This window comes from Polistes dominula, unplaced genomic scaffold (assembly GCF_049000335.1).
Source record: "Polistes dominula isolate Pdom_NZ unplaced genomic scaffold, Pdom_raw_medaka contig_27, whole genome shotgun sequence".
Lineage (NCBI taxonomy): Eukaryota > Metazoa > Arthropoda > Insecta > Hymenoptera > Vespidae > Polistes > Polistes dominula.
The window spans coordinates 2762355-2789472 of record NW_028300906.1 but is presented as its reverse complement, the minus strand read 5'-3'; the positions used below and the strand labels follow the sequence as shown (position 1 = coordinate 2789472).

Below are 27118 nucleotides of genomic sequence, written 5' to 3'. Positions count from 1 at the left end.
TATATTATAATATAATATATAATGTATTATATTATATTATAATATAATATATAATACATAATGTTCTAATATATTATAATATGTAATATTATAAAAAATATAATAAAATTAAAAAAATATTATAAAATATATATATATATATATTATTTCTATTTTAAAATTATATAATATTAAAAATTATTTTACATTATAATATTATTTATATTATAATTTATATTATGTTATAATATTATTTTATAATATTATAATACTATACTATATAATATTGTAAAAAAAAATCTATATAATTTTAAAAAAATAATAAATATCTAAATAATATAATATAAATATATTTAAAATATAATATTATACTTTATTCATAATATATATATATATATATTTAAAATATAATATTATACTTTATTCATAATATATATATAAATATAAATATATCAAACCTTTCTCTTTTATCTATCAATATTTTTGAATGTTCTTTTAAATAGCATAGATTGAAAATAATTTTAGTATCATTTTTGTTCTTATCCACCTTTTTGTCTCTCTCTCTTTATCTCTTTCTCTCTCCTATAGTATGAGTCTCTTAGCGATAATTTGTAGCGTCGTAGGAAGGTTCTTAATTAAGGCATCGATGCCTTCGTCGCGCAAGGGTAAACCAATTTCGCGCGATATAGTCACGGAAGACTTCCCTCGACAACTGCGGACTAATTTCTCTGGAGGAACTCACCTACGAGAGTATATCCTGGTATTTCCTTCCTTCCTCCTTCCCTCCGTCACTCATTCCCTCTTCCATCCCTTTCCATCCCTTCCTTTCGTTAATAGGTAGCTGAAGTGTGGCGAGATTGAGAATTATGTCTAGAAATGAACGTACACTCACCCACCCCTTCACCCTACCCCCAATACCCAACCCTCGCCAGATTCTGTTGAACAGAATCAGAGTAAGAATGTGAGAGAGAATAGATGGATGCTGAGGGATGAAAAAGAAAAAAAGAAAAAGATAGGTCGGAGGGTGATGAAGGGTAGTAGGATCGGGGGGTAACATTGGTGCTTTGAAAGCTTGCGAGGTTCTCCTAAGGGATAGTTAGATCTTAGAACGCGACCTGAAGAAACTTAAAAAGGATTTCAGAGAAAGTTTTTAAAAGAGAGATTGTAAGAAGAATAAGAATAAGAAGACTTATATATATATATGAATATTAAGTATAAACAAAAAGGATTCTTTAACAAAAGGAAAGGAAAATGATTAAGATTTCATTTTCATTATTTTACTTGAAAAATGATTACATTTCTCGTTATGATGATGATGATAATTAAATGGGAACTTGTTTAAGACTTAGAAAAACTTCAATCAAATTATATGAAAACATTTGATAGTTTATTTAAGTATATTATATAAAAAAAAAAAAAAGAAATGAAAATTGTTGAGAATAAAGGGGGGAAATAAAGTAAACGTAGAGACATAGAATATGATTGTAATAATGAAAAGAGAATTACTCGAAGGGTATATATATATATATATATATATATATACATATATATAACTCGGAACACAACCATAAAGCGTATGGTGTTTCGAGAAGATAAGGGAAGAACGTATTTCGTAGCGAACGAGACAGCTAAGAGCCCTGGAGGGTTAAAGAAGTCTAGAAAAGAAAACGAATAGACACCAGGTAAAAGGTGAATAATGGTATGTAGAGAGACTTTGCTCTGCTGTTGCTGCACACTGGATAGAATAGATCTTAAGTTGAACCTACACACGCACACGCATGCACGCATGCACGCATACATGCACGCAAGATTAAACGTGACCTATAGTAAACATTTTTATTATAATAGGTAAAATAAAAAGTAAGAAAGAATGAGAATATGAGCGATGTTTCATCTAAATGATTGGGGGGTGGAAAATTTGAATGAGATGAAATGAAATGTAATATTTATACAAACAAAATTGAAAAATAATTTTCTGGAAGAAAAAAAATTAGAAAATTATAAAATATATAGAAATATAAAAAATTAATTAAATTAATATATTTGTATATTGATTTATTTAATTTTTTTAAATATATATTTATTAAGTTAGATTGTTTGTACTTGTTTTAGAAAATGTTCGAATTAATTTTCTATTATGTTATATAGTTTTCTTCTCTGTTATATTTTCTATTATAATTTTATTTATAAAAATATAAAAAATTAAATAAATATAATATAATTATATACAATATAAAAATTATAATTAATTTTTTTTAATATATATTTATTAAGTTAGATTGTTTGTATTTGTTTTAGAAAATGTTGAAATTTATTTTCCATTATGTTATATAATTTTTTTTCATTATATTTTCTATTACAATTTTATTCTATTATATATAATTTTATTTTACTATATTTTATATAATAATTTTTCGATTATAATTTTATATTCTATATATTCTATATTTTATATATTTTATTTTATATTATATATTATATATATATTATTCTATATATATTATATATATCATATAATATTATTATATTATATATATTCTATATTATATATAATATTATTATATTATATATATTCTATATTATATATAATATTATTATATTATATATATTCTATATTATATATAATATTATTATATTATATAATAATATTAGATATTTATAGATATTTATAGATATAATAATATTAGATATATATATATATATATAATATTAGATATTATTAATAATATTATGTAATAATATTATAGAATATAATAATATTATATATAATATTATTATATATATATATATGTATTTATATATTAATTAATTTATATATTTACATATATTTTATATAATAATTAATTTGTATATTTACATATATTTTATATATTTATATATTATTTTCTATATATTATATATTATATTATTATTCTATTATAATTTAATTGAAATTTGAAAGCGATGATTAAATAGAAGGGATGTGTTTCTTTTTTTTTTTCTAATTACGATATTTATTTAGTTTTTTTTTTCAGATTAGATTTACAATTTGTTTGCTTGTTAGTTCCAAGCGTACAATTTATGTTTCTAATAACTAAATCACATTTTTTCTTTTCTATAAAGTAAATTGATAAATTCTAAAATTTACAAATTATTAAATATAGTCAAATTTGGTGTTAATATTTTATTGAAAAAAATCAGAGAGAATATTTTATACGTACAATTTATCGAAGATGTTTGTCGTTGATCTTTTTGAAAATACATTTATTTATTTATATATATATATATATATGTATGAATTTTAAAAGAACGCTAAATGCAACTCGGTATTTCTAGAAAACGTACACGTTTTCTGCGTAGCAGGAGAGAGAGAGAGAAAAATAAATAGAGAGAAAATGAATGAGAGAGAGTGAGAGAGAGAGAGAGAGAGAGATAGAAAGAAAAGAGAAAAAGAGAGTTTGCATAGCAGAAAATATTGCATCAGGCATTCATATGAAATTCCCGCTTTCAAGCAGATTGTACTCGCTTTTTAAAAGTAACGATCTGCATGGACCCCCCGACGAAGGGTAAATCCTTCCTTCGTCTTTGTCGTAAAAATATCTACGACTCGTACGTAATAGTCAGTAGTAGTAGTAGTAGTAGTAGTAGTAGTAATAGAGAGTGTGTGTGTATGTACTAGCTTTTCCAAGACTTGAAGAAAATGTACACGGACGTATATGAAAATTGTGTCGGAGTATTTTCGTTATTTTTCCAACCCAAACCAGACGAATGCACTTCGTCTGAATATGATATTACATATTTTATCCTATATAAATATATATATCAAAAGTCTTGTATATTTACATACACATATTATGTATGTGTAATATAAATGTTGCGTACAGGTGCCTTGATCAGTACAATGTTCTTTATTTATCGTAAAATGAAACGGTTTTAAGGGATGGTGGAGTAATGTGAATAGAGTTGTTCCGTGTATGACTGTGAATCGAATTGTTCCTTTATAATACGCTGCTGCGTTGTTGTATGTAAACTATCGCCCCGATGCTGAGCTGCCTGATGATTGCGTGATGAGATGTGGTTAGGCTGCCTTGTCGGGTGCCGATGAGTTTTCCTTGTTCTTGATGCGTTGGTTATATGTGAATCGAGTGTTGCTGACTGAATGGCTTGGATCGACGATTTTCCGTGGCCTTTTATAGGGGAACGGGCAATCCTGTGCGCCCCCTTCCCCAAATTGATTGGCCAATGACCGTCGGGTCACTCTCCATGGTCCGTCGAGCTAGCATAGGGTTGTCGAGGAAAATCACGCTGCTCGGGAAAGCTTTGTCTTAAAGAAGCGGCATTGTGTCCACTTGTGCTCGAGCATACGCCGAGAGAAACGGCGCCGGTAGGTCCCGCTTCTGTGCCCCGTTCCAAACTTCGATCGCGTCAGGCAACAACTTACACAGTCCACATCACATATTGCGCAATACGCAACATACCGCCCCCCTTGAACGGATACCGTTCAAAAGTACTTAATTAAGAGTTTCGGCGTCATTAAGTAATGGTGCTACTTGTTTGACACTTCGCTTTAATTTTCCATTAAACATTTTTAGCGTTACCACACGTGTTATGCCGTCAGGACCAGTATGTAGCTCCGTCACTCGACCCAATGGCCACCTAAGAGGAGGAGCATTGTCTTCCCTCAGAATAGCTAGTGTGATAATCCTTATGTTATCCGTCGCGTCCTTGTGCCATTTTTTACGCACCGTTTGCTTATTCAAATACTCCCTGCTCCATCGTGTCCAAAAGTGCTGTCGCATTTGTTGTATATGTTGACATTGCGACAACCGGCCGCATGGTATATCCCTGAAATCGTGCTCTGGCAAACTTATCAACGAGTCACCTATCAAGAAGTGTCCAGGAGTGAGAGCGCGTAGGTCATTTGGATTATTGGATAAAGGGGTGAGAGGGCGAGAATTGAGGATGGCCTCTATCTCTAGATCATACGTTAGCAATGTTTCGTAGGTGAGTACTGTCTCTCTAATCACTCGAGTTAAATGATGCGCTACAAACGTTTTTAGTAAATGTGGCGGTGTATTGAGCCAATGCAAACCTATTGCTGAATCCGACCAAAACACTGAATGACGAAGTTTGATTCTTCGCAGCGCGTTCCTAGTGACTCTGTACAGGCGCGCCAGTAAGACCGCGCCACACAGTTCTAAACGCGGAAGCGATTGTGTCTTGAGAGGTGCAACCTTTGATTTTGCGCACACCAATTCAACCGTTGGTTTTTTACCTATTGTTTGATGTATATGCATGCCCGCCTTATTTGTCACCGCTATGAGCTCGTCGCGAATTTGTTTAGTCTCGTCTATCGTATGGGCTCCCATTAATTGATCATCGACATAGAAATCTTCCTTTAAGATAATGGGTGCCCTTGGGTGTTGTCTTGATTCGTCGTTAGCAAGTTGATGTAGCGTGTGAGTCACTAAACAAGACGCGGTTGCCGTGCCATATGTTACTGTTTTAAGTCGGTACGTTCCGACCGGTTCATTTAATCCTCGACGCCAAAGAATATTCTGATAAATACGATCACGCGTATCCATTGTTACTTGTCGATACATCTTGGCTATGTCTGCAGTAAGCGCGAATGCATGTGACCGAAATCTCAAGAGAATGGTGAATAAGTCCTCCTGAATCTTTGGGCCGACCATTAACATATCATTTAATGACAGACCGCTACTCGATTTCGCGGATGCATCGAAAACCACCCGCAGCTTGGTTGTAATACTCGATTGTTTAGCTACGGCATGATGTGGCAAATAATAGCCTTCTGTACGGGAAGACTCTTCGACCCTTTCCATATGCCCCAAATCCTCGTATTCGGATAAAAGTTTCGCATATTCTTCGCGTACCCCCGGTTTACGCGCTAACGACCGCTCGAACACATGAAATCTCTTTAGTGCATTGACGTATGAATCCCCTAATTGATTTGCGTTTTCCCTGAGTGGTAGTCTTACTATATATCTACCCGATGGATCACGGCGCGTATTAGTTTCATAGTGCGATTCGCAATACTCCTCCTCCTGAGATCTGATTTTCCTTTCTGGCGTTTGCTCAACGCGCCAAGAATTTTCTAATTCTTGCAATCCTATAAGTGCGGTATGGCATTTTACGTTTCGTGGCAAATGCATATTTGAGGTCGTTACTGCGATCCAACCTAATCGTGAATTTTGCAAAGATATTGATTCATTGATTTGAATAATCTGTCCGGCGTGCCATAAAGCACAGAAAATGGGCATGCCGAGAATCGCGTCTATTCTCGAAGGTTTATCGAAACCGGTATCAGCCAAGCGGATATTTGCAGGTATTGTTAATTCTTCCGGAGGTATCGGTTGTGATGGCGAAATATTTGTTATACTGGGTAGAAGTAAGAACTTTAGTTCAACTGAGTAGTTTTCCGTCTGCGATTGCATGGTCGTTACTAGGGCCTTGGTGGCGTTAGTTTCAATTTTATTTATCCCGGTTATTGGTATGTTCACACTTTGTTGTGCGATTCGTAGCTTACTGGCAAACTCGAACGTTAAGAAATTAGCCCCGGCGCCTGAATCTAGGAGTACTCGGCACTTGTGTGGAATACCGTCGCGATCCAATAATGAAACCACAGCGGTTAATAATAACGTAGGCAGAGGTGCATGATTGATTTTAACGTATGAGCATTGCACCGCTGAAATTTGTTCGTCTATATGTAATAACGTGTTGTGCTTGTTCCCACATTTTCTACAATAACTAGACCGACAATCTTCAGCCCTATGACCAGGTCGCAAACAATTTATACATAATCCTGCTTCCTTGACGATCCTATTTCGCTCCTCGGCGTTAGCGCCTATTAATTGATCGCATGCAAATACTAAATGACTACCCGAACATACGTAGCATTGACTTTGAAATTGTGACGCATAAACCTGTACTGGATTTTGGCGTGCATCGTTCTGTAACGGTCTTTGCAAATTTGTATAACGTGTATTGAGCTGTGCTGCGCTTCGCGGATTGCCGTACCGTGTAAGCGGTCTAGGCGGATTGTTCATGCTATTCCTTCCCGTATCTCTTGACTCTTTTGCAGGTTGCGACGTAAGAAGTGCGCGTCCGGCATTAAATAAAAAACTTGAAAGCTCGTCTATGGTCGGTAACTCTAATTTGAGGCGCTGCTTCTCCCATTCATATCGCGTCTGTTCATCCATTCGGGAAACGATCATGTATATGGGGAATGCCTCAGCAAAATTCTTTTTTGTGGATAATAACGCTTTATAGTTGGTAACGAGAGTGTTCGCGGCCTGAATTAACGATTCCGGAGATTGTCTACTCATCTTGGGGCACTCTTGAATTGCCCTTATGTGTCGATTAATTAATAAAATAGGATTGTCGTAATATGACTCTAGTAGTTCCCATGCTATCTGATAATTGCCCTCGGTAATTACTAAATCCCGTATTTTCTCTTCTGCCTCGCCCGATACGCATGACTTTAAATACGCAAATTTTTGTATATCTCGTAATTCCGAATTTTTTCCAACGATCGATTGAAAACCATCAGCAAAACTTGGCCACTCTTCGTAGCGTCCGTCGAAGTGCGGTAAATTCACCGGTGGCAATTGTACAAGTTTATCGCTTCGTGGGGGATTGTGTATACCAATAGATGTGCACGCAGATGGCAATATTATAGGTTCATTAATGGCCGGGTTAGCACTTGATGTCGCGGCATGATCGAATTTTTTTACTATACTTTCTGCTTTTATTAACGCGTCTTCGATTGACTCGCGAATTTCGTCACCTTCCTTTACGTAGATTTCCCACGTCTCCTCGGAGGCAACCGCTATTAAATCGGTCTGAACATTCTCGAAAGCTATCATGTCCGAATCGATTTGTTTTAATTTTGATTTTAATTTTGCTATATCGTTATCGTTAGGATTCTCTAGGTCAGTTACGAATTTTTTGAAAACTGTAAATTTACTTTTTAAAGGCGCGCGCCTCCGTATAAGCTGCGCCTCGGTACACTCTTTTGTTGATCGCGACATTTTACGATAAAAAGGCACAAAATGGGGAGAGATAAGAGGGGGGAATACGACTTCAGGTTGATGACTCGTTAAAAAGTATTGCAAGACTCACGTTTTCGTATTGTTGTCCCGCGATGCTACACTCCAGCCTCCAGGATGCTTGTGTACTGCGTCGATTCTCCTGTGTTGAGTGAGTGTGCGCCTTGAGTTGAGTCTCGCTGCTTCGTTGATGCGTAGTCTAAGTCTTCCCTGCCTCTTTCTCGTCCACTTGAAGAGAACTGCTGTTCCACAGGCGCCGACTGAAATAGATGGATCAGGAATCCGGCTCGAAGGACCAAAAATTGTGTTGCGTACAGGTGCCTTGATCAGTACAATGTTCTTTATTTATCGTAAAATGAAACGGTTTTAAGGGATGGTGGAGTAATGTGAATAGAGTTGTTCCGTGTATGACTGTGAATCGAATTGTTCCTTTATAATACGCTGCTGCGTTGTTGTATGTAAACTATCGCCCCGATGCTGAGCTGCCTGATGATTGCGTGATGAGATGTGGTTAGGCTGCCTTGTCGGGTGCCGATGAGTTTTCCTTGTTCTTGATGCGTTGGTTATATGTGAATCGAGTGTTGCTGACTGAATGGCTTGGATCGACGATTTTCCGTGGCCTTTTATAGGGGAACGGGCAATCCTGTGCGCCCCCTTCCCCAAATTGATTGGCCAATGACCGTCGGGTCACTCTCCATGGTCCGTCGAGCTAGCATAGGGTTGTCGAGGAAAATCACGCTGCTCGGGAAAGCTTTGTCTTAAAGAAGCGGCATTGTGTCCACTTGTGCTCGAGCATACGCCGAGAGAAACGGCGCCGGTAGGTCCCGCTTCTGTGCCCCGTTCCAAACTTCGATCGCGTCAGGCAACAACTTACACAGTCCACATCACATATTGCGCAATACGCAACAATAAACGTATGTGTTTTTAAAAATCTTGCAAAAATACGTAGTAAACCGAATGAGTTAAGAAGAAAAATAAAAGGGGGAGTAGTAAAAATAAAAGGAAAGCAAAAAAAAAAGGAACAAAAGAAAGAAAGAAAATACGTCGTTCGACGTTTCCAATCGTTTTGGGGGGGTTTTTTAGGGGAGGAAGTTGAACTTAAAACAAGAATTGGACGCGTTGTTTTTTCGAATCGTTTAAATCACATATATCGTTTCGAACAATTTGTCAAAATATTGACTCGTGTGTACCTCGTGTGTATACGAATAAGATTTATGTTTCGAGAGAAAGAAAAAAAAGAAAAAAAGGAAAGAAAAGGAATAAAAGTAGGAAAAAAAGGAAGAAAAGAAAAGGAAAGAAAAAAAAAATAAAAAAAAAATAAAGGGAAGAATATAGGAAACGATCGCAAATATCCCGGAGATTTTCTCGTAGACGGAGAAAGAATTTTTCGGGGGTGGACTACTCGTGTGCGATCCAGGATCCAATACCCAGAAGAGAACTAATGGTAACCCCTGAGATTTACTGCTTGGAAAAAAAAAAGAGAAAGAGAAAGAGGGAGAGAGAGAGAGAGGAAAAGGGATAAAAGAAAAGAAAGGTACGAAGGGGATGGAAAAAGGTGTGATATGGTGTAGAAATGGGTTGAAAGAAACGAAAAAAAAGAAAGATAATACTAAAAAAGATAAAATGAAAGAAAAAGGGACCACCAAGTGGACAAACTAATTGTAAAAAGTTTGTAAGGAAACTTTTTGTAAACAAAATAAGACTAATATATGGAATATTATTTTTTTATTAAATATATTTTAAATAATAATATAATTATATAATAAAACAAATATATGGATAATTATTTCTTTATTAAATATATTTTAAATTATATTATAAAACAAATATATGGATTATTATTTCTTAATTAAATATATTTTAACATTATATAATAATACAAACAAATAATAATAATAAAACAAATATATGGAATATTATTTCTAAATTAAATATATTTTAAATTAAATTATAAAACAAATATATGGAATATTATTTTTTTATTAAATATATTTTTAAATTATTTAAGAAAACAAATATATGGAATATTATTTCTAAATTAAATATATTTTAAATTAAATTATAAAACATATATATGGAATATTATTTTTTTATTAAATATACTTTAAAATTATATAAGAAAACAAATATATGGAATATTATTTCTTAATTAAATATATTTTAAATTAAATTATAAAACAAATATATGGAATATTATTTCTAAATTAAATATATTTTAAATTATATTATAAAACAAATATATGGAATATTATTTTTTTATTAAATATATTTTAAAATTATATAAGAAAACAAATATATATGGAATATTATTTCTTAATTAAATATATTTTAAATTATATAATAATACAAACAAATAGTAATAATAAAACAAATATATGGAATATTATTTCTAAATTAAATATATATTTTAAATTATTTAAGAAAACAAATATATATGGAATATTATTTCTAAATTAAATATATTTTAAATTAAATTATAAAACAAATATATGGAATATTATTTCTTAATTAAATATATTTTAAATTATATTATAAAACAAATATATGGAATATTATTTTTTTATTAAATATATTTTTAAATTATTTAAGAAAACAAATATATGGAATATTATTTCTAAATTAAATATATTTTAAATTAAATTATAAAACATATATATGGAATATTATTTTTTTATTAAATATATTTTAAAATTATTTAAGAAAACAAATATATATGGAATATTATTTCTTAATTAAATATATATTTTAAATTATATAATAATACAAACAAATAGTAATAATAAAACAAATATATGGAATATTATTTCTAAATTAAATATATATTTTAAATTATTTAAGAAAACAAATGTACGGAATATTATATTTTTATTAAATATATTTGAAAATTATCTAAGAAAACAAATATATATGGAATATTATTTCTTAATTAAATATATTTGAAAATAATATAATAAAACAAATATATTGAATATTATTTTTAGATTAAATATATTTTAAAATAATATAAGAAAACAAATATATATGGAATATTATTTCTTAATTAGAAATATTTTAAAATTATAATGAATTATAACGTGTACGTGTGTTATTCAAAAATAAATATTATATTTTGAATGTTAAGAAATTGAGAAACCATTGAAAAGCTTTTAAGCCTATTATACACATTATTATTTATTCATAAGTATTTCAATGGTAAATAACATGCGTGAGAGGTGAAGGACAACAACGTTGAAGGAACATAATATCGCAACAAGAAAGCCAGAGACTCCTCCCACCCCCACTCTCATACATCTTTTACCTTTCTCGTCGTACAATTAAGCTCGAGCCGTAAAACGAACGTTTGCCGGAGCATTTCTCCACACGCACGCACGCAGGCACGTCGTCGTCGTCGTCGTCTCACGTGCCAAGAATTTGCTACCTGTAATACGCCTTATCAAGGATAATTGCTCAATTACACTTTTTACATTGATAAAGTGCACTTACTACTACTACTACTACTACTACTAGTGCTATTACTATCATTCTTAATAAGTAATCGAAACTATTTATTATTTTCAAGATCATCCTTGTTTTATTTTTCAAATAATTTTCTTCTTTTTTGCTTACTAATTTAAATTCGATACTTTATTGAATGGTTTTTCTTTCTCGTTCGATACAAGGACGACACTTTCGGAATAACCCGTTGAGAGTTTTTAATGGAGAAAAATTCGGGTCATGGTCTTTTTAACGAGAAGAATCGCATTCTAAGAGAAAAATTTGTAAGACATGTGAAGGTCGAAGGTTATTACGAGAAAACGGGGGTGAAGTAGAGGGGATGAAGTATTTGTCGAGTTTTAATACATGTAATGCAAATATATAATAAAAATTAAATCGTTTGGTTTACCTTCTTGTTTTGTGTCCCATATTAGTCTTTTTCAGACTTATTCAATTTGGGCATGGGTGTGTAGTGATCGGAATTAATTTATATATATATATTTTATATATATTATTACTATTATAATTTAATTTATATAATAATAATTAAAATACTATAATATTATTTTAAATACTGTAGTATAATTTATAATAATATAAATTATTATTATATTTTAATTTAATAATAATATATAATATATTATTATTATATGTATATAAAATATAATATTATATTATTTATAATATAATATAATATTATTATATATTATATTACTATTATATTTTAATTTATATAATAATAATTAAAATACTATAATATTATTTTAAATACTGTAGTATAATTTATAATAATATAAATTATTATTATATTTTAATTTAATAATAATATATAAAATATAATATTATTATAAAATATAGTAATACTATATTTTAATTTAATTTAAATTTAATCATATATATATATATATATATATATAAATAATTTTATTATTGAGCGTATATAAACGCTTATGATGCAAATGGGTTAAGATCAACGAATTGCATGCATTGATGTATACACAAAAATAAAGAAAAATTAAGAAGAAAAGTATTAAAAGGGGATAAGAAAATTAACATATCAGATGACAGGTTTTTATTTTGTTACATGTTTTCCATTTGGATAATCGTTCTTCCATTGAATTATATTCTATGTTTATTTATTTTTCGTTCTATCAACATCGTTCATTTCTCTTTTTCTTCTTCTGTGTGGTTATAAAACGTAACGGAGAGGGAGGGAGTGGAGAGAGAATAATAGTGTAGAATTTTCTCGTAAAGTATTAGTGTTAACGTAATAGCAATAATAATAGTAGTAGTAGTAGTAGTAGTAGTAGTAGTAGTAGTAGTAGTAGTATTAGTATCTCATAGAACACGTTAAACGTAGAGAATAGAGAGGCTAATACGATCGATCGTCGCGCAATTAATTCGCGACAAAGGTTCGACAAGATTAATCGCACTTTGTAGATAGACGATAAATCCGATCGATCCCCGTTACGTTGGAAAACAGTCGAGTTATATCGATCGATTGCTTGCTTGCTTGCTTGCTTGCTTGCTTGCTTGCTTGCTTGCTGGAAGAGAAGGTGCAGGAAGAGGAAGAGGAAGAGGTGGTGGAAGAGGTGCAGAAGGAGGGGAAGGGGAAGGAGAAGGAGGAGGAAGTAGATGTGGGCTTTTAGAACGGCTTCCCGAGTCGCGAGAGTGATACGATCGTTATGTGTTCGTTAGAGTTAATTTATGTATTTATTCAAAAAGCGGTGGGTATTGAATAAACAGCCGATAATGAAAGTTCATTGTGATATACGTCGACAACGGTGGGTATGATGATCATCGAACACCCACCGAACGTTAGTATCAACCCTATCCCTTCCCTTCCCTCCCCACTGTCATCCCACCCCAAACCCCTTTTGAGGGTAAATATTTGCCTCTACTTTTCGATCTGCAAATACTTTTCGATGTATCACTTTACCAGAGACCAATCCTCGTTTTCACTATCCTTCTCTATCTATATATCTATTTCTCTTTCTCTTTTTCTCTTTTTCTCTTTGACGAATATTCACGAATTTGTACGCAAGATCACGAAACGATGGTTTACGAAATTAACTAATATATATATATTGAGATATTTAAATTTATATATGTATATATTGGTGAATAACATTATGTAAATCATCTCTCTACTATGTTGATTAATATTTTCCAACACAAGTTTAATCATTAGATATTCTTTTAATTAATAACTGCTAAACTTTTAAATCTAAAAATATAAATTGAATTATTTATTTACTCTTTTTACTAGAACTTTGAATTTATGTTTATTTCTTATAATAAAAAAATGTGTTTATATATATATATATATATAAATTAAATCAATTATTTACTTTTCTTATATATAAATATAAAATTATATAAATATTAATAAATATAGAATTATCTTATATACTAATATAATCTTATATATTATAATATTATATAGTAATATGATCTTAATATAAAATTATATTAATATAGATAATAAAATTAAAATACTAATATAGTTAATAAAATTATCCTATATATTATAATATTATATATTAATATAATCTTAATATAAAATTATATTAATATAGATAATAAAATTAAAATTCTAATATAGTTAATAAAATTATTTTATATATTATAATCTTATATATTAATATATAAGGTAATTTTATATTTATATTTTTATTTATATTTTATATATTAATATAATATATAAAATAAATTAATTTATTAAATTATAAAATATATTTTTATATTTATATTTATATTTATATTTATATTTATATTTATATTTCATATATTAATATAAGATAATTTTATAAAAATATAAATATAATCTTATATATATATATATATATATATATATATATATATATATATATATATGAACTTGGAATTTATCTTTATTCCTTGCAATAACTATAAATATACAATTGAAACAAAAACTATCTTTCTAAACACCATAAATAAAATTTCGAAAAAATAAATAAATCTAAAATATGTTTTGTAATTATTATTAAGGTTAAAATAGGAACAAATATGCATGAATGTGTGTACGTATGTGACATACATCATAAAGATTGTTGAACGGGCGTGGCAAACGTATGTATATGTGTTGGTATAGCAGACATCTAAGTACGAGGGACATTCCAATCAGGACATAACGGATTTGCCGATAGAATCTGCGAGCGATCCGGTAGTTTACCTACTCGTCGCCACGATTATACGTACAAACCGTGGAGGAACGCAAGCTAAATTGGATTTCGGTCTGGGATCGATGGTGTGCATCCGTGCCAACGTAATTAGGTTTTCCGTACGCGCCCTATGGATTACAAGTTCGATATATATATATACATATATATATGTATGTATTCGTAAAACAAATTTCATATCTTGTTTCTTTTATTTCTTCTTTTTCTTTATTTTTATTTTTCGGTGTACGCATTGTGGTCTCCAAAGTTGTGGGTGGTTGTAGTAAGTTTAACCGTGTACAACTACAATTTTTATTATTCAATCGAGAGTAATCACATTACGCGTACATTTAATTTTTCTTTTTTTTTTTCTTTTTTGTTATTTAACACACACACAAATATTTTTCTTCAAACATATTTTTACTTTTTTAACGAGGAGAAAAAAATAAAAATCTAATCGCTCGGAAGGTTGACGGTGTTATTTTGTTATACAACGTGCACACGCGAGCTCGCAAAAGAGGGTAAAATTTAAATAGCAAAATTGCATTTGCGAAAGCAGAAGAAGAAGAAGAAGAAGAAGAAGGAGAATCATCCATGCAGCTGGTGCTATTCAGAATACCGAGAAAATCATGCAAATTGTCTTTTGGACAGTCTTTATTTTACAGGAGTGACGACGATGCAACGGGGGTGGTGGTGATATTGCGAAACTAATGGCGGGAAAAGAATGGCCGGTTAAAATGTTGAATATAATTCTGACAATTCTAACAAACCAACGTGAGCTATGATAATATTAAAAAAAGAAAAAAAAAGAAAAAAAAATGTATTACGCAATTATACTAAAGTACAAGTCTTTAAAAAAGAATATTCCTCCTCCCCATAGAATAGAAACGGAAATGAACGTTCTCAGTTTTTTCTTTTTTTTTTTTTTTCATTTCTTCCATTTGGAAAATAATTTTCATTTTATAGAAACATCGGAGAGAAAAAAGTGTATAAGATTTTATATTATTCCCTTTTGAAAAATTCTCATTCAACGAGAATCCGTGACATTTTATTTATACAATTTGTGGATTATTCTGCAAATAAGAAATTCACTCGTCATTGTTCATTGGAGAAGAAAAAGTAAAAAAAAGTGACAGAAAAAGTAAGTTTCCATATAACGTGAATTTCTTCCATAAAAAAATAAAAAAAAATAAAAAAACAAACGTTAATTAAATAAATATAAATAATATGAAAAAAATCAAATAAATCTTAATTAATTAAATAATACCAAATATAATAAATTAAACTATCCACATCCAAATTGGAAATATTTAATCTATTATGTTTAATAAATGGTGGTTGTTACCACCATTTGACTAACTCGATAAAGTTCAAAAAGACAAAAAAACAAAACCATAAAATATATAATTAAAATATGAAAAATCAAGTAAATCCTAATTAATTAAATAATACAAAATATAATAAATTAAACTATCCACATCCAAATTGGAAATATTTAATCTACTAAACAACCACCATTAAACTATGTCGATAAAGTTAAAAAAGACAAAAAACAAAACCATATAAAATAATAAAATAATTAACATTTGTGTAATGTTATCGAATAATAAACAAATTATGATTTCCATCTAACGCGTGACGCGTAATATTAATTGCAATATATCTGAAGTCTATTATACTATGTATAATAAAATATGCATGCACACACATGCATGTAACATATGTATGTTGATAAAAGTTAAACGTGTAAATATACAAAGAGGACAGTACTAGAAACAGATACACATAAAAGATGGTAATGGTCGTCAATTGTCCTCGGGGTACTTCGGTTTCTAGTGCTACGTCAACAGGATGAGAAAGCACCTTTTTTTTTCGATGGTCTTTTTCAATGGTTTAAACAACCAAACACTTCTATAAAGCAGGATGTCCTGTGAAATATATATATAGATCTCTTTAGATCTCTTTTGGTATCTCGTTTTCAGCATGTTCGTCGAAAAAAAAAAAAAGAAAAAAACAGAACGCGAATGCGAACGAACGAACGTGGTAAATGGGTGGATGTGGGTGGGGTGGTTGGTTGGTTAGTCGACGATTTTTTCCCTTCTATTGCTCTTCTCGCGAATACGCGAATTTTCGTACTTTTCTGTGATATGTGCTTGCATGTGTAGATACATCGTCGTCTACGTTCTAGTCGTCTACGTTTTAGTCTTCGTCAATGTTGTATATGTGTTTTTGTGTAAATTTCAAAAAATATGCTCGCTCGCTCACTCGGACGTCGGACGAGCGAAAAAAACCGTCGTGAAACGACGTGGAAGTACCACTCGGTGAAACGTGCATAATCGGAATGGTTCGATATATTTTCTCTCTCTCACTCTTTTTCTCTCTTTCTATGGAGCATTTTTTTAAATCGAGATTCAACCCGATCCTACCGGTATTTCCTAACAGATTTATACTTATCGCATCCGCAAATGACGTGATTTATTTTCTCTCACTTTACTTTTCGAATCTCGTCGAAACTAACGCCATTTCCTGGCCGGTGTTTACGCGTGCATGTGTGTTATGTGTGTGTGTGTGTGTGATTTAAATTACAGTTTATATATATATATATATATAACAGGGTTGTAATCGTTATTACGATTGGATACGATTAAAAGAACATTTTTTCGAGTTTGTTACTGTTGAATAAATAAAATTGAAAAAAAAAAAGAAAAAAAAATTAAAATCAGATTAAAGTATCATCTTAGAGTTCGAACAAGATCAGAGAGACAAGATCTACCCAATGGAAATTGATGGAACGTTCCAGCTTTATTTTTTTTTATTTTTTCGAATTTCGTTACGAACGAACGAACGAACGGGGAGATTTAATTGAATTGAATTTTTGTATTTATTATTCTTTTTCTTTTCTTTTAAACTGTAAAAAAGACGATATGAAGTACTCCTCTCTTACTACCCAGCAACCAACAACCATCGATGGGATTTATCGTACTTGATTAGACGGCGTTATAGTAGTTTCAAGTAGGAACATCGGACTGTTCAACAAAACGATGGGCTGTCCAATGAACAGGAACGATTATCCTCGGTCGCATTGAACATTGCAGATTCTCCTAGTGCAGCAGTATTTATCCTGGCAAACACACGATGGATGAAAGCAATAGCTTGGAAATATTGGAATCCCTCGTTCGTGATTCCCCTGCCGATAAAAAACTGGATTCGGATACGCGACAAAATCAGTTCGACGAATCACTCTTTTCTTTTTTCCTTTTTTCTTTTTCTCTCATTTTTTTGTCTTGTTTTTTTTTTTTATAAACGCAAAAGAAATTAAAAGAAAAATATATAACACCATAGACGTTTCGTGTTGAAAATTTCAATCGTATGAAATTCGCTCGATTAAACGCATATATAATTATTTTATTCTAATAAAAAATAATAGAAGAAAATTTTGAAATACAAGTTATTGTTCTTTTTTTTTTTTGAAGTGAAAACTTCTTTAGAATGGGAGTGATCTGAAAAGTAAATAAACGGAAACGGAGCTATGTAACGAAACTATGAAACGGTTGCCATACTAAATAATGAGAGAAAAAGAGACAAACATAGGATTTAGACTGTGAGGGAATGAGACGGAATATAGTTATACAGTTTTTCCTATTCTCGGTCTCCTCTTTATGATATGCTTCGTAGTTATCGCTCCTGGTTGTATATGTGTGTGTTTGTGTGCGACTGCATACTACAAAGCGTACACATATTCTTTCGATACTCGAAATGTTTGTAGGTAGGAGCGATAGAAGGGTAAAAAAATAAACAAAGATAAACACGTAGGTATGCAACAAAAGTATGGTCAACATAAACAAGGAAGGAGCGTGGTATGTCTTTTTTTTTGCCAAACGTGTCATTTCTTTTCTATTTAAAAATGTTTCTATTTTATTGAAAAATTAATATTAAATTATTTATTTCGCAAATATTATTCTTATTAATGATTATGAAATATATAGATTAAAATAATTGTATTGTCTGCAAAATTTTACAAAAAAAAAAATTGATTACAAGATACATGAGAGAAAAAGAATTAGACAACATTGTTTTATTTATATACTTTTTTTATAAATATCCAAAGACATGTTTTTTAATTATAATGTTTGCGTATTTAGGAAATTTATACTAATTTTTCAATAAAATAGAAAAGTTTGTAAATACAAGAAACTCGATTACGAGGCTTTTTAACGAGGCTTGTTTACGAGACTCTTCTACGAGGCCTAATTAAACACACCCTACGGACTTATCGGAAAGACCCTACGGACTTATCGGAAAAAACCTCACTACTTTTCGGCAAAATCCTCACTACTTTTCGGAAAAAACCTCACTACTTTTCGGCAAAATCCTCACTACTTTTCGGAAAAAACCTCACTACTTTTCGGAAAAAACCTCACTACTTGGTGGTTTTGGTACTACAAGGTACTTAGAGGTTTTTTCCGAAAAGTAGTGAGGTTTTTTCCGAAATAATAATAATATTATTATTATTATTATTATTATTATTATTATATATTATTATATTAGTATATATATTAATTAGTATATCAGTATACTATATACTATACCTTTAGTATATAATTAGATGGTGCTCTATTATAATTTTATAAATTTCAATAATTTATTGTAACAATTTACTACATTACGATATTCTTTTCTTAAAAAAAAAAGTGAATTTTAAGTAAACAAAAGCATAATTTCATAACAACAAAAATGATAAAAATTACAACAAATTGTTGTATTCTGAAGTAGTAGTTTCTCTTTCTTATCGTTCAATGTTTTTTTGCGCAATTTCTATCTTTTTTATTGCGATATTGGTTTGTTTTTTGTCGTATCATATTCTAATTTATAAATCTAATTGGATTGATCAAGTTAACAGATCGATTATTGCAGATGAATAACTCACACCAATATAGAATTTATATTTGCGATGGGAAAACATTTCCAATAACGTTAAATCAACTAAATACTCGAATTTCAGTAAAGTACGGGTATTTATAGGTCATACTGATATTAGATACGTCTGTTTCGCATTACGTCATAGAAATGGTTAGATATAACCAACCACCTGCATATAAGTTAGTTTTAAATAATCGATAAATACAGGAAATTCGTGATCACCATCATCATCATCATCATCATCATCATCATCATCATCATCATCAACGTTAATATTAGAAATAAGTCAATCTACCACAAATAATCAATCTCAATTTTCGTTTATATACATCGAATTTCAATTGAATTAAATTAACTTTATCATTAATCAATGTATTTAATGTTATTAAATATTATTTTAGAACAAATTAATTTAAGCATGAAACGTGTAAATTCACACCATGAATTTAATTAGTCAAAGATTAAAAAGAGTAAAGAGAAAGGATTTAAAGATAAAGAAATAAAAAAAGGGAATAAAAGAAAGAGGGTAAATGAATGAATGAATGAATGAATGAATGAATGAATGAAAAGCCGATTAAGCTTTGTGACTCTTTGTCAATTGAACTGTTTACAGAGACGCGTAGAAAAGTAGACGAAAAGGATCGATAGAATTTGAGATACCTTGTAAAATGCACGGATTTTCAACTTAAGCGCATTTCACTGTTCGCAATTCTCGAGATATCCAGAGAGAGAGAGAGAGAGAGAGAGAGAGAGAGAGAGAGAGAGAGAGTTTAGTTTAAGTTTTCAATTGCAAGTGCAATAGACGACACATGGCCATTTAAAAATAAAAAAAAATAAAAACAAAATTAAATAGAGACCAAATTTCTGCTTTGATTTATTTTAATTTTAAGATTAATTTAATTATATACATATATATATATATATATATATATATATATATTTTAATTATATATTTATTTCTTTTTATTTATTATTATATTTTTTTTAATATATTATTATTATTATTATTATTATTATTATTATTTACCATATATAATTAATTATTATTATTATATATAATTTTTATATAAATTAATAATATAATATATTTATTTTTTTTTAAAATTATTTTATATAATATATATTATATATTACATATACAAAAATATATATACTAATAATAAAAACACAATAATATATATATATATATATATATATATATATATATATATATATATATAATTTATTTATTTTAATATTTTAGATATTTGTTCTTTTTTTTTCTATTTTCAATGTCCAAATCAAATTTTACAATTGAACAAATTTTAATTTTTTGGTTCGCCTTTCGTTTTAATATCAATGATCGAAATCAATTAGAGTTTTTTTTTACCGTAGAGATTCTTCTTCTTCTTCGTCAAAAGACGTTTCTCATCAAAGAACAGTTTTCTTCTTTGGGAAATCTCTCTCTTTCGTACTTTTTTTTTCTTTTCTATGCTTGAGAAAAAGATTTCAAAAGAAAATCGAAGGAGAAACGATTTAACGGGAATAGTCGAGTAACTTTTTAATTTAACGTACTTCTTTTCTACTTATCTATGTCCCACTTATACCATCAACTTCAATCTATTTCCAGATAGTTTAATCTTCAAATCGAATCATGCTGATCAACGAAGACATATTAAACTTTCAAGAAACTAAAAAACTATTCCAACATAAGTCAATGAACATCTTTTTACGTATTTCAATTAAAACATTATAACATTCCTTCAGTTGAAATTCAAATTAATTTAACCGAAGAACAAAATTGATCAATTAGTCAGATACAAATGAAGATAAAAAGAAAAAAGAAAAACAAATGAAAAATATATAAAAAACAAGAAATTGACAAATGTTCCTTTTTTAGAAGAGACATTGTTCATGTTTACATCTTCACTTGCACGCCTGCCTACTTGCCTACTTGCCTTTTTGTTTTTATTATCCTTCATCCGTAAAAGAAAAAAAGAAAATAGAGCGCATAGAGTAAATAGGAATTTGTTTGTTGTAACTTTGTCGAAAAGGAACTACGCAGGATAGTATTTCTCTAGAATTCCGGAAATTTACTAGGGACATTTGTACAATGAGATTCATTGTATGCATTGTATCAAGGATGTGTTCTATTCGTTCTTCCCCCGTTTCTGTTGAGCCTCGTTTTACACTCTGCCATCTCTCCCTCTCTCTTCTCTCTCTCTCTCTCTCTCTCTATCTTCAGTTAGGGATACAATAGATCGTGTATACATTGGTCGTGTTTGCAATGGTCAGCAGAAACTCCAGCAGTAGCAGCAGCAGCAGTAACACAGAGAGTAGATGAACGTTGAGAGAATTCCTAGGTACGACATCATCGCTAGATTACGTTTGGGCTCTCTATGCACGTTTGCTGAATTGGTGTACTGTGTTAGTATGAAATAAGCCACAGAAACACTAGGACAAGATAGGCCAGGCTCTCAGACCAAACCAGACCAGACCAGACGAGACCAGGCCAGGCCAGGCACCGATTTCCTAAGTGCCTAATCGCTTATAATAGCGAACCACAAGCAGAATAGAACAGAACGTGTAACGTAGCCTAGCCCAGTCTAGCCTAGCCTAGTCTAGTCTAGCTAGCTAACTCGTCGCGTGCCACTTACAATTAGAGAAACACATATATGATCATCGTACAAACTACGTGACTCCTATGTATCGTCGTCCATTGTGGAAAGTGTGGCACGATTCAGATAATTTATGAGTTCGTGCTACGACCAGGGGATGGGTTTACTACTTTAAATCGTTTGCGGAAACGTTTACCTATTATATCTACATTATTACCTATGATAACTCTACGTGACACGTTTAATATTACAATCGTTTAGATCATTTTCTTCATTTCTTTTTCTTTTTCTTTTTTTTTTTTTTTTTTGTAACTTTGTATTTGACATTTATAATTTTGTTTCTTTATTAATCGAATTTTATTTTCAATATATAAATTTCCACTAATAAACAAATATATATTATTATATTTTATTTCGAAATCAAAAAATCAAATATATAAATATACAAACAAATAAAAAAGAAATACGATAGAAACTTAATACATACAACGAGATTTTATTGGGTAATTGTATAATCAAATTTTTAGTAGATTTGATATAAAATTTATATTCGTATATATCCAATAATCCAAATCCAATAATAATAAAAATAATATTATGTAATTGAAATTTATTAACTTTTGTTTCCAAATGAAATTGGAGAAAATTAGAGGATTATAGGATGAACGGGAAAACAAATTGCAAGGTCAATGAGTGTGTTCTTAGTATTGAAATAACCAAATGCATAAAAGGTATACACACACACACACACACATACTCTCTCTCTTTTTCTCTTTCTCTCTTTAAATGACTTTTCACTATTCCATTACTTTTACAACCCTTTCGTGCTATCTTTCTATGTTCGTTCTTTTTCATACAATGCAGTCTGGCACGCGAAGGCTATTTCGCGACGTGTCACGAGTCATTAGAAGGTTAGTCGTCGACATTTCTCGAAGCTTAAACTTTGCTTCGTTTGCTCGTAAGCACCAAGTTGAACCATTTGTGTAAAGGGTGTACCAAAATTGACTCAATCCTAAACAAAGATATAATCTTAAATTAAATCTTAAATCGTACTCTTGTATTATATTCCTTTATTTTTATTTTTATTTTTTTTTTATTTTTTAAACACACGAACGATGCGTCGTCGTTGTGTTCCCCTTCCAAACCTCTCCCATTACATTTGTATCCCATTCGTAACGTGTCATCGTATACAAATCAACGATATAATTTCATTAGAAGGATTACTAAAGTTTCTAATTTTAAATTGGACGTTCCGTTCCACGAATTGAATTGTATCTCTCTCATACGAAATAAAAGTAAGAAAATTGAGAATGAAGAGAGAACGAGAGAGAGAGAGAGAGAAAATAGGAAAAGGAAAGAATTAGCAATTGCAAGTATTCACTTTGATACACCCTTTATATCAAATGGAATACGCATTCGTCGTGGAACGCTGTGGTGGCGCCCAGCCAGAAATGCCTGATGAGTACTCCTAACGTGGTGGACATATTTTTAAAGTGCCTCACTTACACGCCTCTTCTTATATTTTTTTTATTTTTTTTTATTTTCTTTTATTTCTTCTTATTGGGTCCAAGAAGACTTTGGCCACGAACAAAAATGCAAGTAAGCTTTTGACAGTTTCTTTTTTTATCCACAAAGAACGAAACAAGGATCGAAGTTGTCTCATTTTGTTTGTTTTATTTTTGTCATTTAACATTGACAACTTGTGATAATATATTCTTCAACGAAAAACAATAAATCAATAATTTACAATGATCACATAAAATAAATTAACAGAATTAACGTGTTCTCTGTGACGTAGAGAGGGGTGACTATTTTAATAATAGTAAAGGAACAAGAAAATGAATGAAAAAAAAAAAAAAAACAACACAAAATGGTGAGAAAATTAATCTAAAAATTGGGTTCTTGTTTTTTTTTTTTGGTTTTTTTTGTCTCAAAGGAATATGGGGGGGGGAGGGGGAAACATTAATCATCAACTTGTGTTTTCTGGAAAACAACCCTTCTCACGGAGTCGTATAAAACGCTTGTGAGACAGTTTTCACGTTTGTCATAAAAGAAAAAAAAAAAAAAGAAAAAGAACAAACTGATCTGCCACTTTTTTATTCTCTTCTTTCTCGAGAGTATTGCAATAAAACAAAAACAAAAATAGAAAGAACAAGTTTGTTTCCATTTTGTTCTTTTTGTTTTTGTTTTAAAACTAATCGGATTAAAAACTGTTCTACGTCCATTAGACAATGAAATAAGTTTGTATCTATGATTTCCTTTTAATCCAAATGAAAGTACCAAATACACGTGCACTGAGACACACACACACACATACAAAAGGAAAAAAAAACAGTAGACAAAATTGGATTTCAATTCCATCGGCATTAGGGTAAACCCAAGAAAACGAAACAACAAGTTCCGATCTTCGATGCTCGTTGTTTCCATTTGATACCAGCAATCCAACTTGTTTCAAGTTCCTTACCACAAACGATAGGAGGTTAGAAACTGCACTTACCGAATTTCTAAACTTTCTCTCTCATCTCCTTCTACCCCTTCTCTCTATCTTTCTCTCTCTCTCTCTCTCTCTCGTCGTAAACTTAAACGTTAGAGCCATCGTTTAAACCTTTATGAAACAAAATTGCTAGTATGGAATATATTATAAATTATACGTGTATATATATATATATACACGTTTGAAGGATGATAAAATATCTTCTTCTTCTTCTTTCTTTTTCGTTCTTTGTATAAATTTTTCTCATGAAAATATAATCGACCTGTAAATTTTCTTTTGAATAACAAAATGATATAATATATATAGATATACTCATACCCTAACGTTCACTCTAACATCTTTCTATTGTCTCATTAAATGTCATAGTTAGTTGGAGCGTAGATAAGCGTACAAAGCTTGCTACAATAAAGATCCGCATTGTACTTGGAAACTATTAGAACAGCTCGTTATCTACGTTTCTCTCTCTCTCTCTCTCTCTCTCTCTCTCTCTCTCTCTCTCTTCTTTTTCACTCCCCACACATACACGCACACATACATACGTACATACATATACACACAATATCGTTTGTTTGCAAATTCGGAAGTTGTCGGAAAATTCGTTTCAATTATGGGGAAAACTAGGATAGCAAGTTGTTATCGCGAAAATGAAAAGTTTATTCTGGTTTATTCAGCAAAGTAGGTTCAAACTGGGCGCAGATGTAGATACGAAGGTGCGGGACGAAGAAGAAGAAGGAAAAGGAAAAGGAAAAGGAGCGAATTGTCCGCTGCAATAACTTTCTCATTATTTCACGACAGGCACCTTCTCTAAATTGCTTAAAGGTTACCGTTACCGTGGCTTCTCTCATTAACCGGCTACACGCTAACTCATCTTCTTGAACTTGTCATGCCGCGGGTAGTAGAAACTTCGCGACGTCTTATTGAGTTATTAATGGCTCGAATCTGTCGGCGGTTTTCACCCCGGAACTTCCAAATCTCTCTCTCTCTCTTTCTCTCTTTCATTCCTTCAATGTTATAATATGCTTGACGTTAATCGTCCTCAAATTAACAAATCGATTTCGTTAAAAAGAAAATAATAATCAAAGTAAGATTGGAAAAAGGAAGAAAATTGTATGATGCATTTATAAAAAGAATAAGACAAGAATATTAAATCAAGATTTATGCGAATAAAAATAATGCGAACAACCAATGAAAATAAATTTAAAAAAAAATAAAAAGGAATATAACGTTAGACGAATAAGGTTGGATGAAGTTTCTAAGAAGAATTTAATCGAGATAAATCAGATCGGTTCGTTAAGTTCATTTAGAAATCCACAGGGAATCAAGTAGGAATCGAGAAAGGGCCACAGAGAGGAGAGGAGAGGAGAGGAATGGAGTCGAGCCGTTAATTTCGTAGAAGCGTCTTTTCTGTCCAGTCGGAGAAGTTCTGCGGAGATGGTGTTAAAATACCTGCCCATTAACCGGTCGGTCCCACGTTAACTCGCCTTCCGTTGGATCGTCGTTGTAAACCGCAAGTAAGAGAAAGAGACAGATATAGTTGGATAGATAAAGAGAGAGAGTGAGAGAGAGAGACAAAGATAGAGGAACCAAAGCTTAGGCTACAACATCCTCTTCTCTCTCACACAATGCCAAACCACAGACAGGCGGTCTGTCTACGTGTGGATATTCCATCGACTTGCTGCTTCGTGGTCGTTTTACCGCATGCATCTTCCCTCTCTCTCTCTCTCTCGCTCTCACACACACACATACACACATACATACTTTCTGGGATCTTCGTAATAAACGCATCCACTACCAGTACTCATACATTCGTTGGACTCCTCTCTAAAACTCAAGAAACCGAGACGAAACTCTGGTCAGACGCATAAATATTGTCTCTTCTTCTTATTCTTCTTGTTCTTCTTCTTGGGTCCTTTCACCTTTCCAGCCCTCTCCTCCCTTCCATTTACTTCCTTCGTCACACTCTTTCACTCTCTTATTCGTTCCGTCTTCGTCTCTATTACTGTCTTTCTCATTCTTTCTTTCTTTCTTTATTTATTTATTTCTTTCTTTCTCTCTTTTGCGTCGCACCCATTCGTGAATTCCTCTTCTCGACATGTAACTTCACACCTCGTATCATTCATACCTCCCACTTTGACTCGTTCCACTCACCATAATCTCATACTCTTTCATCTTCTCTCATTCCATTCCATCTTTCACTCTAACTCATTCTATATACTACATCCTCTTTTCTTTTTACATAATGATTACCATCTTTGTCGCGTCGTATTTGGAATCTTCGTTCCGCCTCTTTTTCTTCTTTCTTCTTCTTCTTCCTACTACTACTGCTGATGCTGCTTGCTGATGGTGTTGATGGTAGTGGTGGTGGTTGGTATCGTCTCGACTTTAACGACCGAAAGAAACGATCTGTTTTCAAGTGGGACGCGT

General features: G+C 31.1%; 2 protein-coding genes across 4 annotated transcripts in view; one reads left to right on the top strand and one right to left on the bottom strand.

Moving 5' to 3' along the window:
- Window positions 1–27118, bottom strand: part of LOC107072668 (putative peptidyl-tRNA hydrolase PTRHD1) — a 155267-nt gene that overhangs the window by 66473 nt on the left and 61676 nt on the right. The window contains exon 4 of one of the 3 annotated variants that reach the window (XM_089179505.1): window positions 11166–11445. The exons of the other annotated variants lie outside the window; for them this stretch is intronic. Coding sequence (XP_089035631.1) covers window positions 11311–11445 — 135 coding nt within the window. The 3' untranslated portion in view covers window positions 11166–11310. Of the gene's footprint in view, window positions 1–11165; window positions 11446–27118 lie in introns of those variants that run through there. 3 annotated transcript variants of the gene reach the window in all.
- The window catches only part of LOC107072667 (uncharacterized), a 151558-nt gene that overhangs the window by 64314 nt on the left and 60126 nt on the right, over window positions 1–27118 (top strand).